Source organism: Astatotilapia calliptera, chromosome 16 (genome assembly GCF_900246225.1).
Source record: "Astatotilapia calliptera chromosome 16, fAstCal1.2, whole genome shotgun sequence".
Lineage (NCBI taxonomy): Eukaryota > Metazoa > Chordata > Actinopteri > Cichliformes > Cichlidae > Astatotilapia > Astatotilapia calliptera.
This window is the reverse complement of record NC_039317.1, coordinates 34,801,918-34,817,674: the sequence shown is the minus strand read 5'-3', so window position 1 is coordinate 34,817,674 and position 15,757 is coordinate 34,801,918. Positions and strand designations below refer to the sequence as shown.

General features: G+C 45.4%; 1 protein-coding gene across 2 annotated transcripts; it reads right to left on the bottom strand.

The window, feature by feature from the left end:
- Window positions 1–56: 56 nt before the first annotated feature.
- LOC113008026 (interferon alpha/beta receptor 2-like) lies at window positions 57–15,609 on the bottom strand. 2 transcript variants are annotated; one of them, XM_026145138.1, is made up of 9 exons: window positions 15,538–15,609; window positions 15,037–15,368; window positions 14,727–14,844; window positions 13,736–13,865; window positions 13,381–13,556; window positions 13,136–13,281; window positions 12,288–12,444; window positions 11,559–11,674; window positions 57–2,177 (listed from the first exon to the last, which is right to left on the bottom strand). In XM_026145138.1, the coding sequence occupies exons 3-9, from the start codon at window positions 14,773–14,775 to the stop codon at window positions 1,629–1,631; spliced, it is 1,323 nt and encodes a 440-aa protein (XP_026000923.1). In that variant the 5' UTR covers window positions 14,776–14,844; window positions 15,037–15,368; window positions 15,538–15,609; the 3' UTR covers window positions 57–1,628. The 2 variants fall into 2 exon arrangements, with proteins under 2 accessions (XP_026000923.1, XP_026000924.1); XM_026145139.1 differs by having other exon boundaries at window positions 15,243–15,609.
- Window positions 15,610–15,757: the final 148 nt, after the last annotated feature.

Genomic DNA, 15,757 nt, shown 5'->3' with positions numbered 1-15,757 from the left:
CCCTGCTCACACTACAGCTCCAGCTCCTGATCACAGAGCACACAGGACGCCAGCAGCACCGTCTCAGACCTTTATTGGTTTGAAGCGCGACTCTGTACAAAAACATCTGAGGCTTCTTGTTGTTTTTGATCAATATAGAAATGAAATGGCTCAACGTTGTCCACTGTGAATACAAACATGCAAAAATGGCACAAACATGTTGTGATTACACTGTTTGAATAAGTTGTATGAGTACATTACAGAGGTATGATGTGCTTTATGTAAATGGAAATAAGCGAATAAGCAGACTGTGTGACGCTGATTCACTGCAGACACGTTCATGATCAGACACGATGAAGAGTTCAGACACAGACGTGCCCATAATAACAGTCGCTGCCTTTAGACACACATAAGAATCAAGTCATTTCATCTGCTGTCAGATTATTTCTTCCTGATTAAAACATTAAAAATCATAAAAAATGTCCAGCAGCGCCCACCAGAGACCAGAGGGACAAAAACCAACAGCAACAATCAATCAGATTGATTCAGAGATAATCAGCTCTACGTCACTGATTACAGAGGTCCTTACAGGAAAAAGAAACTAATCGTCACTGACATGAAACATACAGGAAATGACTTCAGTTTGTTACGATTCTGTTTTTCTGTTGTGCTTCAGTTTGTTTTACTGTCACCAACAAGAATAAAAACTAAAACTAACGGAGCTGGTTACGCAACCAGCGCTCAGAGCAGCAGCTCTGAGCACAGACACATCACAGTAACCAAACATTTTACAAACGTCAGAGTTTCAGTGCTGATGGACAAAGTCTGCAGATGAGAGACGTTATTGTCCAAAGGGGAAGAAGTCGATCCAGAAGACGCCCGGGTCATTACGCCTGCCATACTGAAGCAAGTCCACCAGGTGTCGCTGCAGGTCTTTCTCAGTGTAAAGCCAAGCCTCCCTGTTCCCCACCGTCCCCCCCACAGGTGAACAAAGAGGCTCTTTAACTGCCTTCTGCTTTAATCACATGATGCAAACATGAGTAATAATCCAAAGCACGGCTGAATACGAAACATTTTGTTCAGACTCGGTGTGGGTTAGAGTTCGACCCGGGCACTGGGATGCTTACGTGACGGAGTTTGGGAATGCCCAACAAACACAGCTGTGTGTTGACAAAACAAACAAACTGGTTTTTATTTAAAATAAGAGATAAAAATAAACCTGCTCAGAACTGGTCCACAGAAAACCTAAAGTCTAACAGGAACATGAGATTTAGATAGATCGCCTCCCTAACACGGGACGTCCTCTAGCTGCTCACCGCGGAGACCAGATGCTAACCTCACGTTAGCCATTAGAGGCGGCTGAGTCGCCATCTCCAGAGACGCAGCAGGGACGGACGTCCTGGACCTCCTGCATCAGCGGGTGTCTCACACTTATTAATAGAACCTGAAACAATGAGACGATCTCTGGACTTCAGCGGACAGACAGATTCAAATAAGTAATATCAGCAAAGAGGTGAGAACCTACACGTTAGAATAAAAATGGCCGACGTCTGCGCCGCTGCTGCTGGAGGGAAAATGAAAACATTTCAAACCCTGGCCCACATGAACCCAGACGTGGACCTGATAACCAGGCACCTTAAAGAGCTCTGTCAGATACCCGAGCGCCCCATGTATCCACAGACCTCCTCCTCTTCATCATGAACAGTTTCTGTGGCGCCCTCCTCGCCGAGCACTGAGTCAAACGCCACCTCCTCCACAATGAAGTCTGATTTTTTCTCCTCCTCTTCCTCCTGTTCCACCCTGCCGAAAGTTAATGTGAGGAGGTTCACATCCTTCTCCTCTTCCTCCTTAGGTCTTCCTCCACAGCTCCTCAGCTCTAGCCCAGCTCTGGAAGGACTTCCTGTTGAAATCAGGGCATTGCGCTGAGAGTACGGCTCCTGATTGGAGGAGACAACAGGCGGTGGTTTGGGCTGAGTCAAAGATGATGATGAAGAGGATGAAGAGGAGAGGAGGTTCGTGCCCGCCCGCTGTGTGTACGCCCCTCCTGTGCTCTCCGTCTCACTCTCCTCATCACTCTCGTCCGAGGAGGAGCAGCTGCTTCCCTTCTTGCCTGCAGAGGGCGCCGTCTGCTCAATGTTCAGTGGGGAGATGATGCAGGGATCGTTGAGCCCCGCCTCCTCCAGGTGATGGATGGTCGTCTGACAAAGAGAGAGCTGAACAGTCAATAACATGAACCAATCAGACGTGCTGACATTAAACACCGGGCCGAAGTACACTGAGATTTAAAGTACTCTGTGCTGGAGGGACACAAGTATAAATACTAATACTGCATTCCTGTTTTAATACTTTACACCTGTGATCAACACCGCTGCTGTTTTTTTAATAATGAAAGTATTTATTAGATGTTGCATTTTATAACATGCACTTCCAACCATACCGTTTTGAAAATTTCCAAATAGGGTTTTGCGTCTTACCCTCATTATTTACTTTTTGTGATAAAATATCAATTGGTGTGATTGGATATGCAAGCTCTTGTTCTATTAAAATCCAATCGATATTGTTTTTCCCTGCGCAATGTTTGCCTAATCTAGCCATTTCAAAAGAGATGCTTTAATAGGGCCAGCCCTCCTTCTTTTTTGGGTTGGGACAGCCGATTCAGTAAAAAGACTAGGTGTTACAGTCTCTGATAATTTAGTTAAATAAATTTAGTTTACTCCATTTACCCAAGTTTTTATTGATCTTGTTTAATAATTTTCCCACACTGTTAGTCATAATATCTTCAACATTTGGGTTCAGTTCAATTCCAAGGTACTTCATTCCTTTGTCCACCCACTTAAAGTTAAAGCCCGATATATTAAGTTATGACTACAAGCCTGGGAAACCGACATCGCCTCTGATTTATGCCAATTCATTTTGTACCCTGAAAACATTAAGTATGTATTAATCACCTCTTATAGTGTTGTGATAGAATTAGTTGGGTCTTGGTTTAATACCAGAACATCATCTGGTTATAGGAACAATCTGTGTTCTCTGCCTCCCCGAATACACCTTTAATCTCTGCGTTTTCTCTGATGTGAATAGCTAATGGCTCTAAAAAGATAGCAATGGGCTTAAACTGCATCCTTGACGTGTTGATCTGGAAATGCTAAAAAAAAGGAGAAAGTACCCCATCTGCTTCTGGCCCCGAGTACATGGCTCTAATCCATCTGCAAAAATTGTCACCTATTCCAAACTTTTCCAGGGCTGTGAAGTTCCACTCCACCCTATCACAAGCTTTCTGTGCATCTAAAGATATAGCAAACACAGGATTTGTGTTATTTCTATTCAGCCACAGCAGGTGTAGTAATCTCTTCATATTATCAGACGCAGCTCTATTCTTGATAAACCCTTCTTGATCTTGATGAATACTTTGTGCTAGTACAACCTCCAACCTCTTTGCTAAAACTTTGATAGAATTTTGTGATCCACATTGATTCAACTTATCGGTCTGTAATTACCTGGATCAGTTAAATCCTTGTCGCCTTTTGGAATTAGTGACATTACTGCCTGATTAAAACTTGCAGGGAGTCGTCCAAATTCAAAAGCTTCATGTAATACTTCAGTTATAGCACATCTATAAATTTATGATAAAATTCTGCCGGGAATCCATCCATCTATTCCTTTCCATGAATTCATGCCTTCAAAGCATCGCATACAATGGCCAGCCTGTCCGTAGATCCAACGTTCACCTCGTTCAAATATCTTATATCCTCTTTTAGGGTCGATACAACTTTCTGGTCTTAGTCTCCACCTACACGTTCTGTTCTTATCAACATTTAGATTTATGTGCAATTCTACCGGCGCGTGGTCTGCAGCTGAGGGAACACAAACTCAGACTGTCCGAACAGGTTTGCTCGTTTCTTGCGTGTACTCATTTGGTGATTTATTAAATGTGTAACTGTTATTCTGATCTGCTGCTGAGTCTCTTACGCTGGTGAAAACGCAGAAAACACAGATCACACCTGTTCAACCAATCACTTTCATTCCACTTTGATCTGGACAAACTGACGGTTCATCTCTGTTACAGTGTTGTTAGACTGCTATATGTTTGTGTTCTTTATGCTGTAGATTTTCACGTCTCTGGAATAGTTGGCAGTAATACGGATGATTTTCTGTAAAATCATACTGATATGAGCCGTGACATATTCGTAGATGACCGTTAGATTAGTCAGCTGGGAAACTCTGTGTTAACTCAGAGCTGAGGATATCGTGGACATGCTGAGACTCGCGCCGTGGTGTACAGGGCCGTTTACCCTCATGATTAATATTCACAATAAAAATATTAGCCGAACATCATGAAGTCTGTATGTGTTTCATAGTGTGGAACAACCTTTGTACAGTTAAAGCCAGCAGTTACTACATGACGGAAACACCAACGTTATCTCTTTTATGTGTTTATACACAGGTCACGCTGATTACTGAACAAAAACCCAAAGATCAGATGTTAAACAGATTTATTTGCTCTCTCTCCTCCTTAAACATGTTTTTAATGTTAGTTATAATTCAGAATTGGCGACTGAAACACGTAGGACACATAAGAACATCAGGAAATAAAACCCTGATAAATATAACCTCAGTAAAAGAAGTCAGCGGGGGTTACTACAGCTGTGTACCGGGGCCTGCGCTTTGTCGGCGGTAATAACAGCTCGATTGCGAGGCGAGCGGGTCTATCCCACGCTTTGCCGTGAGACTGGGCAGACGTCTCCGAAATCATCGAAACACTTTTGCAAAGAGGCTGTATCTTGACAAACTGACCAGACACATGAAGATTAAACCACTACATTCTCGGCTAAAAAAATATTAAAACGGTATTTGGTGACACACAAACAGGGTTTTTCAAAGCTCAGTTCTGTTAGCTTCCACATGCCGGTTGTTGTGTGCTAGAAACAATGGCCACCAGGCCAAAGCAATGGTTTTGACTCGATCAGCGTTAGCCCCGCCCCCTGAGTTTGATGGGTGAGGCTGACAGATAAAATTATTTCATGGTGAGACCCGAAGGAGTCAACTGTGCCAAAATGAATTAATTAAATGTGTCCAAAATATTTATTTAATTAATCATTTCATGGTTTAATTAATTCATTATGGCAGTCCTGGCGTTTCATACAAAGCACCCACGCAGCTGTACAGAAACTCCGTCATGCTAGCTAGTAGCAGTATGAGTTATTGTAACTGACTGTATAAAGTCAGCATAACTAAAATAAACTCCACCTAAACTTGGTTTATATCTGACCCAGATGGACTGCAGGTCATAACTTCTTACCTGAAGTTCACCTGACACTCGGACCGGCCGCCTCGGGTCTCTCCTCCTCCCGCCTCCCCTTTCTCTCATCCACCTGCTGGCCTCTGTGGAAGCTCCGCCACAGCCAGTTATTGTTACACATCTGCCAGCATCTGGCCAATCCACCTTTCATTGTTTATACCGTTACAACCCCCCCCCCCCCAAAAAAAAAAACCAAAAAAACCCATCAGCCCATAAAAACGAATAATCACCAGTCCAGCTATGGTTGTGCCATCAGTTAACCCTTCGCGTGCCAGCTGTGCCACGCGTGCCCAGGGTTGCCGACCCCTGATCTAGTTCATCCCTGGAGTTAGACGCCTTTTTATTCATTGGTCAGAGTTAAATGTCAAATATATTTTAAAAACATTCCTTTACAGGGCTCTAGACTAACTTTTTGCCATGGGCGTGCTGGTGCGCCTAACTTTTTAAAGTTAGGCGCACACAAATTTTATAATAATTGATATAATGTGTTTTTCTGGATACACTGTGCTTTTTCAGCATGCAAAGATTGATGACACCGTGTCAGAGCACTGGCTATGAATTTCAGAAGGATCAGGCCTTAACAGAAAAGTTAGCAATAGTTCTTTTCCTATTACAGCTACATCCACTTCTGTCCTGCCTAGGCTGCTCATAGGGCTGCGTATCATCACTGATTTCTATAATCCATTCGATTCCGGTTTTCAAAGTCCCGATTCGATTCAACTTAGCCTCAGACAGTGAGAAATATTATAATTCTGATCATTTATCAGCACTGACTTCATCAGAATTGTGAACATCACAGCAGATGCCTTTGTGTGAAAGTAACTGAGAATAAAACAGAAAAACATGAAGGAGATTTTCCTGGTCTGGCTTTTTATAGCAGATAACCTTAAAAATATTCTGCAATGTTCTGCATATAAAGTTTAAATTTCTTCAGTATTGAACAACAGAAAAAACAGGCTTTCTTGTCCGAGGTCATTTAAGTGAAAAAGAAAAAGACAGCAGCCACAGCGCTGTAAACAACGGTAGACTGGTGGGTAATAAGCGAATGAATAATACAGAAAACAGAGATTGGAGACGGGAACTGTTCTTGAAGTACAGAGAGAGAGAGAGATAGAGAGAGCTAGCTGTGCATGGAGTGTGATTTTAATAGTCGTGGAAGCAAAATTCATGACGACATTGATCAAATGTGAAGCGCAGTTTGCTGCTTCTTTTGCTGCTGGCTCGGTGAATTTTGGTTGGAGAGACAAAACCTGCAGCTCAGAATCAGCGCAAAAAGACGTAAACACAGCGCGGACCGGACGCATCAGGACCGCTGAGCTCCGACAGCGTGTCCGTCTACGTCGGGTGAGAAAGCCGAGAAAGACAAAGCTGATTCTGATGCGTCGGGTCTGTGTTTACGTCTTTGTGTGGAGTCCGTGTACCTGCTCTCATCTGCTGTTTGGTTGTTGTTGAAATGGTTTTGTGAGCTTTAATCTGAGAATCTGCCGTTTCTGGCAAAACACAGTTATATTTAAAAGTCAGGATTTAATGAATCGATATCCTTTATTCAAGCTACTCACCTCCCACTTCCACCTGCACTTTCAACTGGACCACGGCCAATCAGAGAGGTCCCGCCCCTGACTATCTCTGATTGGTTTAGTCCATGATAGGGGCAAAATGTGTGTCTGTTGTTGACCACAGGGAAGGTTGCAGATTTTTTTTTTTTGCTACCCGAACAGTTGGTCGCACAGGTGCAACCAAATATTTTTTTTAGTCGCACCACTGAAAAATTAGTGGCACTCTAGAGCCCTGGTTTAAACACGTCAGGTGCAAAGATCTGAGTGTGCGAAGGAGACCCCCAGAAATATTCCCATTAGTCACCGCCTCTGCCAGTGCGCCCCAGGGCAGCTGTGGCTACAATGTAGTTTCCAGCTAACAGCTGTTGGTGCCACTATTTCAGGTCAAACTGTGTTTTTTCATTTTTTTGTAGATTTAGCAAAAGAAGCAAATGACGTGTTTTGTGAGAGGCGAGCAAACACAACAAGCCTGAAGATCCGTTTTAAAATGACAATTGAAATGTTGCGTGTTCATCTAGTTCATCCCTGGAGTTAGAGGCTCACCTTGGCTCATCTCGGCTTCACCTCGGCTTTACGAGCAAACTGAGCTCGGTGTTACGGTCGAAGCGCTGAACAGACCTTTGTGGGCTGTGAGCGCTTCATCTGCTCGCGTGGCCTTTGCGTGTTTCCTAGCAGTGGAAACGTAGCTGAATCACATTAAAAGAAGTGCGGTGTGACAGAGAGCTGGGCACGGCGCCGTGTTTTGGAAAAAACTGTTGGTGAGCACCCAAACCCTCCAAATTTCATGTTTGGTTTGTTGGTCACACAGCAGGGGAAAGCCCCCTCTGCATCTTGGTTAACTAAAGGCAGTTAATAATGGAACATGAAACTGCATCTATTTCATGAAAAGCGTCTGCTGATCCCCCCGTTCGCATGAGACACTACAAATATTAAAAAGGTTAACTGTAAGGACGCCCACAGCTGCTCCATCCCAGCACGCTGTCTGCACGAAGAAAATACTCAGATGAATTCAAGGTTTCACAAACTAAAGGTGACGACGAGTCACACGGCACTCACCGACACGTTAACAGGAGCTCATCTTTAAAATAAGCCCGGGCATGGAAATGCTATCAGAGTACGGCTCTTTTTCAGGATACAAGGTTAATGTAAATGCAGGTATTAACTTTAAACTATGAACCACCAGTTGAAATTAAGAATCGCTATAAATGGAAGTGGGATGTAGATAGCATTAGGTACCTAGGGTGGTAATACATCGTGACGTCACCAAAATGTTCAATGCCAACTATGCCCCGCTAAATGAATCTATACAATCAGACAGACAAAGATGGAATACCAATCCGTCTCTGCACTCCAGGATCGAATCAGTTAGATTAAATATTCTTCCCTGTATTTGTTTCAGTCTTTATATTGAATATTGTAAGAATATTGTCAAAACACATCTGGAACGGGAAAAAAGCTCGAGTTAAATATAAACGCTCCAACTAAAGAAAGAAAAGGGAGGTCGTGGGCTTCCTTGTCTACGAGAATATTACTGCGCAGCTCAGCTAAGACCACTGATATGTCTCTGCTGTCCAGATTACACCGCCGGATGGAAAGATGTTGAAGGAAAACCAGTTACAGCTTTAATATCGGACATAAAGTTACAGAACAAAACAGACATGGCAGATGAACCCATACTACAAATAATCACATCTGCTCTGAAAGAAGTCATCAGAATTTGCCTCTAAGCTTTGATGGTGAGCATGTGATTCAGATTTTTCCCGAATCAGTACGATAATAGATTCAAGAACTGGATTTGAAAAGGTATAACTAATTATTATTCATTCGTCCACAAGGAGGCATTTCAAAGCTTTGAAAGGAGCAAACATGATTTAGGCTCAGACGACTTCTTTAGATTTCTACAGGCCAGAAATTATTTTAATCAAAACTTAAAAGTGAACCTAAACGAATTACAGTTTGTAGAAACATTTTTATCATTAACCAAATCTGGAGCGCAAAGAAAAATTACTTCCAAACGATATAAGAGCATCCTGCGGTGTAAAAACCACAGCTCTCTGTATATGAAAGCAATGTGGGGAAAAGAAGGTAACCTGTCGATTACAGAGGAGTGTTGCATGACACAGTGGGCTACCACCGGGTCCAGTGTTTGCCGTGAGTTCTGCTGTAAAATCATTACGAGAGTTTTCATCAGCCCTGCTCAGCAAAGATATCGGGGAACTGCGACACTTGTTGGAGATGTGGGCGAGATGGAGCTAACCGTTTCCAAATCTTTTGGGATTGCAAAGATAGTCGCCAACACTAATCCACGAACATCTACAAAATGTGTTTTCATTTGTTTTTCCTTTAACCTTTGAGACCATATTTCTGTGTAACACACCAGTGGATGAATTGAACTCTAATGATAGAAGACTCTTGTATATCCTACTGGCCACGAGTAAAAAGCCTCGAGGAAATGGCTTACGCCTGAACCACCAACGATGGAAGATGGAAAACATTCTGTACCAGAGATCTATACGATGGAAAAATTGTCATTTTCTCTTAAACTTCAGAGGGATACTTCCTACAGAATACGTTAAGCCTGTGAGGTGTGATTTTTATTTTTTATTTTATGAACCATGCTTTCTTATTTTTTTTTACATTGAAGCCCCGAGTTGACAATCATGTGATGCTAACTTGCCTGCTGCTACTCCCTTACCCAAGTCTTTTTTCCCTCTTTTTTCTTTTCAATTGTAAGTTTAAAAATGTGAAAGCAAAGACAGTGTAAAAGTGTTCAATTGCTTTCTCTCAATAAAAGAGACAATGCAAAAATAAATAAATAAGCCCGGGGTTCATTCATGCTCATAAACCACACGACCTTTAGATCCCAGCAAACAGGTGGTTACAGATAAATAATCACGTGAGAAGACGAGATAACGACTCACAGCAGGTAACAGAGAAGACTTCCTGATGCGAAGTGTTTCCCTGTGCAGGACAGCCTCTGCTCTGAGACTCACGTCACCAAGTCTCCATAGCAACTTCAGCCAAGACGCCAACACAGACATATATCAGCAAACACCGCAGAACGACAACACCAAGAATAAACCCAGATGAACATTTCTACACTGGGTTCAAAGCCAAACTGAACCAGCGGCTCCTCAGGCCACATTTTTAAATATTCACCAGTTTTTTATGTGATAACATTTCCTGTGCACAGAGGAAGCAGCCGCTGGCCGGCGTTCTGCTGCTTCGGGTTGTGATAAACTCAGAAGAACAATGAGCCGAGAACCCTACCCTGGGGTACACCGGAGTCCCGGATACACGGCGAAGACGTTCAACTTTCAGATAAACAACACTCACTCACAACACCACAGAAACGCTGCTCTGCTTTCACCTCAGAGGGGTGGCCAACGTTTGAGTGCAGGCTCGAGGTCAAAGCAGAAAATAAAGCCAAACTTAAAAGCAGCTTTTGAACACTGCACGGAGAGCGGGCCGGGGTCGGGGTCTTCCTGCGTTCCAGCTCTGAGCTCTCAGCCCTGATATGAAAACATTACTTTGATCATGAAGCGTCTGAAATGTGACCAGAGGGACGTGAGACACTGTGAAACTGAATCACTGTGAGATCTCTGTGGACAAACATTACACTTCAGTCTGGTGAGCGCTTTAAACATGGACGGCTCGTGCCGATGCAGGAGTATTAAAAGTTGTTTGCTGGCATCTCCACACCAGGAATAACACGGCACGTTATGAACGGAGCGATTAGCGGCTCGGTGACCGAGCAGCCGAGCGGGTCTCAGCGCTGCTGTGACTGGGAGCAAATGGGATTTCACTGCGGTACGAGCTGTCAAAACATGGCTGTGTTTCACCTCTCGAAGCACATCCTGCCTGCACGCTCTGACTGTGTGCGCGAGCTCTTTAGCAGCGTCCTGAGTCTGTGCAGCTGTCTCTCTTTGTTTGTACAACCGCAGCTCTGGCAGAGTTTCCACCTGCTGCTGTTTCTTCCTGTGTCTTTACTCAGAAAACGCTGAGCGCTCGCCGCTCGACCACAAACAGCAAACAGCACGTTAACTGTTTGGCCTGCGACTCCAGCTGTAGCAGAGAGCCCGACCCTGGGCGATTCCACCACATTAGAGTCCTGTTAAAGCATCTGATGGTGTAATCTGCACTCAGATTTATGCTTCACACGCATCAAAGGATGTGAGATGACAGAGATGTGAAACCACAGAAAGAAAGAACTCTTCACACGTTCCCACTCGTGTTCTCTGCAGATCAACGGGAATATTTCTGCTGAGATCGTTCTGGTGCTTTAGACACGCGGATCTGTTCGCGTGGAAAACACTTTGCTGTGATGAAGCAATGAGAAGTGACAGGAGTGAGACTGAAACTACGTGACTATCACAGCACGATCGTATCACGTTCTCATGAACCAGCGTCCTCGAGTTCGCTTCAAAGGCTCAAACTCAGGACCTCTGACCCGTTTGCTGCTGGATGCTGAAGGGTCAGGTCCAGTTAGCGGTGCGGGTACAGGATGGAAACTTTATTTTATAACTGAAAACAACTGAACTTTCAAAATAAGAGCCACTTGTCACACACATCGCGATGGCGTTCTTTGAAACTGTGAAACAACAACAAAGGTCGAACATCAGACACGAGCGCTGACGACTGAAACCTGAAGGAATCAGATGCTAGAATAAATCGTCTTCCTTTGGTGACGTGTTCAGCGTGTGATGCTCTGACTCTGAACTTACCAGAACCGACGGCAGCAGCCTCCGTCTCAGACAGATGAACCCGGTCGAGATCAGCATGAAGATGCAGAACGTGACGATGATCACCAACGAGCACAACATGCCCGAGATCAGCGGGTCTGCACGCAGGAACACAACGAGTTTAGAGGTGAACATCAGTCTCATCAGCCTGAAAACAGCAACATTTAAACGTTCACATCGTGCTACAGTACATGTAGTACTACCTGTAGTAGTACTACATGTACTAGTACTACTACAGGTAGTACTAGTACTGCTGTTTCCAGCCGTGACTTGCTTATCAGTCAGATTTGCTGAGGTTAGCGTGGGAAGTGTGTTTCACGGGGAATTCCCTCCATTTCCAGTCACAACAGAAGCTCAGCATGAATGTTGTGGACTAAAAGCTTTTTATTGTCACCTCCATGTGTCCACTTGATTTTTCCAGTGAGTAAAACTAAATAAGCAAACACACAATCGCTGTATCTCACGGTTCAACCTGAGGGGGCTGAAACTTGGCACAGCTTTGAAAAACGTGGAGCTCCACAGAGTCCTGACGTAAAGTTATTAACACGCACGCCCTGAACGACACTGCAGGCTAACAGCAGTGTTTATGATGCTGCTCCTTTAGCGTCACCCATCTTCCACCTGACAGCGAGGTAACTGAAATCACTGTGTGTGTGTGTGTGTGTGTGTGTGTGTGTGTGTGTGTGTGTGTGTGTGTGTGTGTGTGTGTACCTGCAGAGAAGATGGCTGGTACTGTAGCACACTCAGGCGGGCTGAAGTTGGAGTACATGTCCTCGATTTCGTCGCAGAATCGCACGGCGACACAGTACCGCCTGCCGGGCTCCAAACGATCCCACTTATAGCTCTTCAGAGACTCAGTCTTGATGAACTGCACACACAGGCACAGATTATCAGCACAGGAGGCGTCCTGCTCACACAGACTCCGACTGACACAGCAGCAGGTCTCTCACGTGACGCCTGCTCTTAGCCTACAGACTTTTTACATTTAGCAAAATATTTAAACATTTATCATAAATCAGAGTGGACTCATGACTGACTTCAAACCGTTGAAAGCCGTGGGCCACACTTTCTGTCCCAGAGGTTCAGGAGTACGTCACTGCCATAAAGATCCACTCAGAGCTAACAGATGAAAGCAGGAAGTAAACTTGTTTCTAACGCTTCGAGCCAGCGCTCAGGTATCACCACGGTTACTGTGCGAGGTACGCTCTTATGCTCATCGGCAGCTGGTGAGGACGCTCGGCGAGCATCATTTCAGAGACATGTAATAACAGTGGGACAGAATTCCACAGCTGGATCACCATGGAAACATTAATGGAAGCGGCGGACACGGAGAGTAAGCGGAAAAATAACCACAGCGACACGAAGTGGGCGGGTCCAGAGTGGAGTTAGTGTTGTGTGATTTGAAAGGTAACTCGCAGTCCCGTGTCAGGCCTGTAGGCCAGGCTCCTCCCTCCTTATACTTTGCTTGAGTTGACATTTGACCCTCGCCGTCTTTGCCGTTTATTTGCGGAGGTGAAACTCAAACCGGGGGTTCTGATTGGTCTCCCTCTCTCATGTACCTCCATCTTATCCGGGTTGCTGCTGATCCGGAGCTCGTAATGGAGAATGTCGTAGCTCTGCCTGAGGCGCTCCAGCGGAGGGTGAAGATCCACGCTCAGGCTTCTGTCGCTGGGCGCCACGCTAAGCAGCGGCAGGCTCAGGTGTTCTGCAGAAATCAGAAACAACGCATGACGCACACACACGGCTCAGAGGGCTGAAAATAACAAACTCGTGGCGTCTCCGGAGCTGAAGACTCGACACTCACTGATGGGTTTGAATGGGACCTCGGTCTCGTTCGGGTCTCCAAAGACCTGACCTCCCAGCTGAGCTCCAACCCTTGTTAAGTACGTCTCCGTTAGGACGGAGAACGCCGCCGTCAAGTCACAAAACAGAGGCTTCTGCACACGCTCACAGCCGGCCACCGGGTTCCAGCTATGTTTCCTTTCATGACCAGAGAGGAGAGAAACATCAGATCTCAGAGGAAGTGTTCGTGATCACCTGAGCCAATATGTGCCAGAAACATGTCAGAACTCCTCTGAAGACAACGCAGACTATCATCAGGGTACCAACCAGGTGACATCAGCACACCTGCAGCTGTCAGTGTGTGAAGGTAAACCCACCTCTCAGATTTGTATTCAACGTTATAGTAGACCCCTGGAGGTGTGCCTGGTCCCGCCTCCCATTTCAGTATATAACTGAAGTTGAGTGATGTCAGGGAGATGTTGATGGGCTTTGGGAGGGTACCTACAGCTGGAACACAGACAGGAAGAGGAAGGTCAAAGGTCAGCAGGAGACCAGCACCATGAGTTATCTGACCCGCAGCACAAAATGAAACATGTCAGCAGAAAAACAATAAAATTATTATTCTTCACGGACACTCTACATAATTATTAAACAGGCAGCAGCTCTTCTACGCCTGACAGAACTCCAGCTTTGTGCACGCTGTGGGAGGAGCTGAGATCTGTATGTGTGGGAACTGTGGGAGGAAAGAAAGACCCAGCAAACATCTCCCCACCCTCAGTCATTCCAGGGAAAGGAACTTCATGCTTCAGCAGACCATCTCATGGTCCCAACTTTGTGGGAACAGTTTGGGGATGGCTGTTCCAACATGGCTGCACACCGGTGTGCAGAAAGACATGGATGAGCTGTGGAAGAACCTGCCTGCACAGAGTCCTGACCTCAGCCCGACAGAACACCTTTGGGATGAGTTAGCGACTGTGAGCCGGGGCTTCTCGTCCAACATCCGAATGGTCCAAAATTCCCATAAACACTCCTAAACCTCTGGAAAGAAGAGCTGCAAACTGTTGCTAATATAGTGTCCTAAAGACGGCTGCAGCCTCTACGTCTGAAAAGCCTGATTGGACACAAGTCTGTGACAACATGAGCAGCCTACTCTGGGCTCAGCCAACTCCTTCCTGATGATTTCATGGTCTCAGGTCTGACTGAATAACACGCCTTTACAGTGGCAAAGGAACAGGAAGCAGGGGACGGTGAGTGGATGACCACAGCCGGGACACTCAGGTGGTTTCCAGAGGAAACGGCCTGAACTATGACACGGAGAGTCCAGAAATACGCAGAGGCAAGATCACGTGGTTCTGAGTGCGCGCTCACCTGGCAGGATCAGAGGCAGCCATGAGAGCATCCAGGTGAGAGCGGTCATGACAGCTGGAGCACATCTGCCGAGCTTCCATCAGCACCTCAACGGACTGACAGCAGCTGCTTTCCCTTTCTGAGCAGGGATGAAAGTGCAGTTACAGACCCACGCTTTTACTTTCTGTCTCATGTCTTACAGTTAAACACAGTTAATAAAGTTTTGACATTGAAATAAACCTTTATTGACACCCCGTGGTTCTGTTAGCCTCTGATTTGGCCTCAGACTTCCCTGTAAGTACAGACTGTGAGATAAGTGTAACTTGCTGACCTGTTACGGAGAGATAAAGCCCCCATGAAGCGTCACTGGTCCGCAGATTCAAGTTTTCGTGTTTTTCTCAAACCGCCCACTCGCCGGAAATTCCTCCTCATCTCAGGCTAACGGGCTAACAGGCTAACGGGCTAGCACCCTCTGTGTTGGTAAAAGATCAAAGCTCCAGGCTGGTAGTAACCGATCAATGAGTCCGAGCGTGTTACCTGTCCCGGTGAGCGTCCCGATATGCTTCCGTTAGCGCTGTCACAGGACCGAAACACGCTGCTGCCGCCCCGCTGCCTTCACGGACCTCCGGTAATCGCGAAGTCTCTCCTGCTCCTGTGCCGTTCCTTTGATCAAAGCGACATCACACCCAACAATGACACAGCAACAACACTTAGAAACATTTCCCACTCGGTCGGTTTGAGTTTGTTGTTGACCAGTCTGACAAATCATAAAGTGTAAACTTCGTTTGACACACAGCATTAAATACAACGGGACAGACGCCATAAAATATACCGTCACAGTTGATTTAACGGGACATCGTCCCTGAAATCGGGTGTAGCAAATATATATCTATAGATATTTTTTTCTTTACAGTTTATAACGCCGTCTCTTCACGAGATCTCATTAGACCGGCGGTCATGAATGCAGCACCGCGGGAAGTCGGTGATAGGAAATCACGTGATGTTGTTGAAGCACGGACGCTTCCCTGACAGGCTCCCAGTAGTTTTGAGAA

Excerpts from the sequence above, each read along its gene's own strand:
- LOC113008026 (XM_026145139.1), bottom strand. The coding sequence starts at position 14,775 with ATGACCGCTCTCACCTGGATGCTCTCATGGCTGCCTCTGATCCTGCCA. Across the intron at positions 12,445-13,135 it reads GCAACCCGGATAAGATGGAG|TTCATCAAGACTGAGTCTCT; the intron begins GTACATGAGAGA and ends CTGTGTGTGCAG. Across the intron at positions 2,178-11,558 it reads GGCTGCTGCCGTCGGTTCTG|ACGACCATCCATCACCTGGA; the intron begins GTAAGTTCAGAG and ends TCTCTTTGTCAG.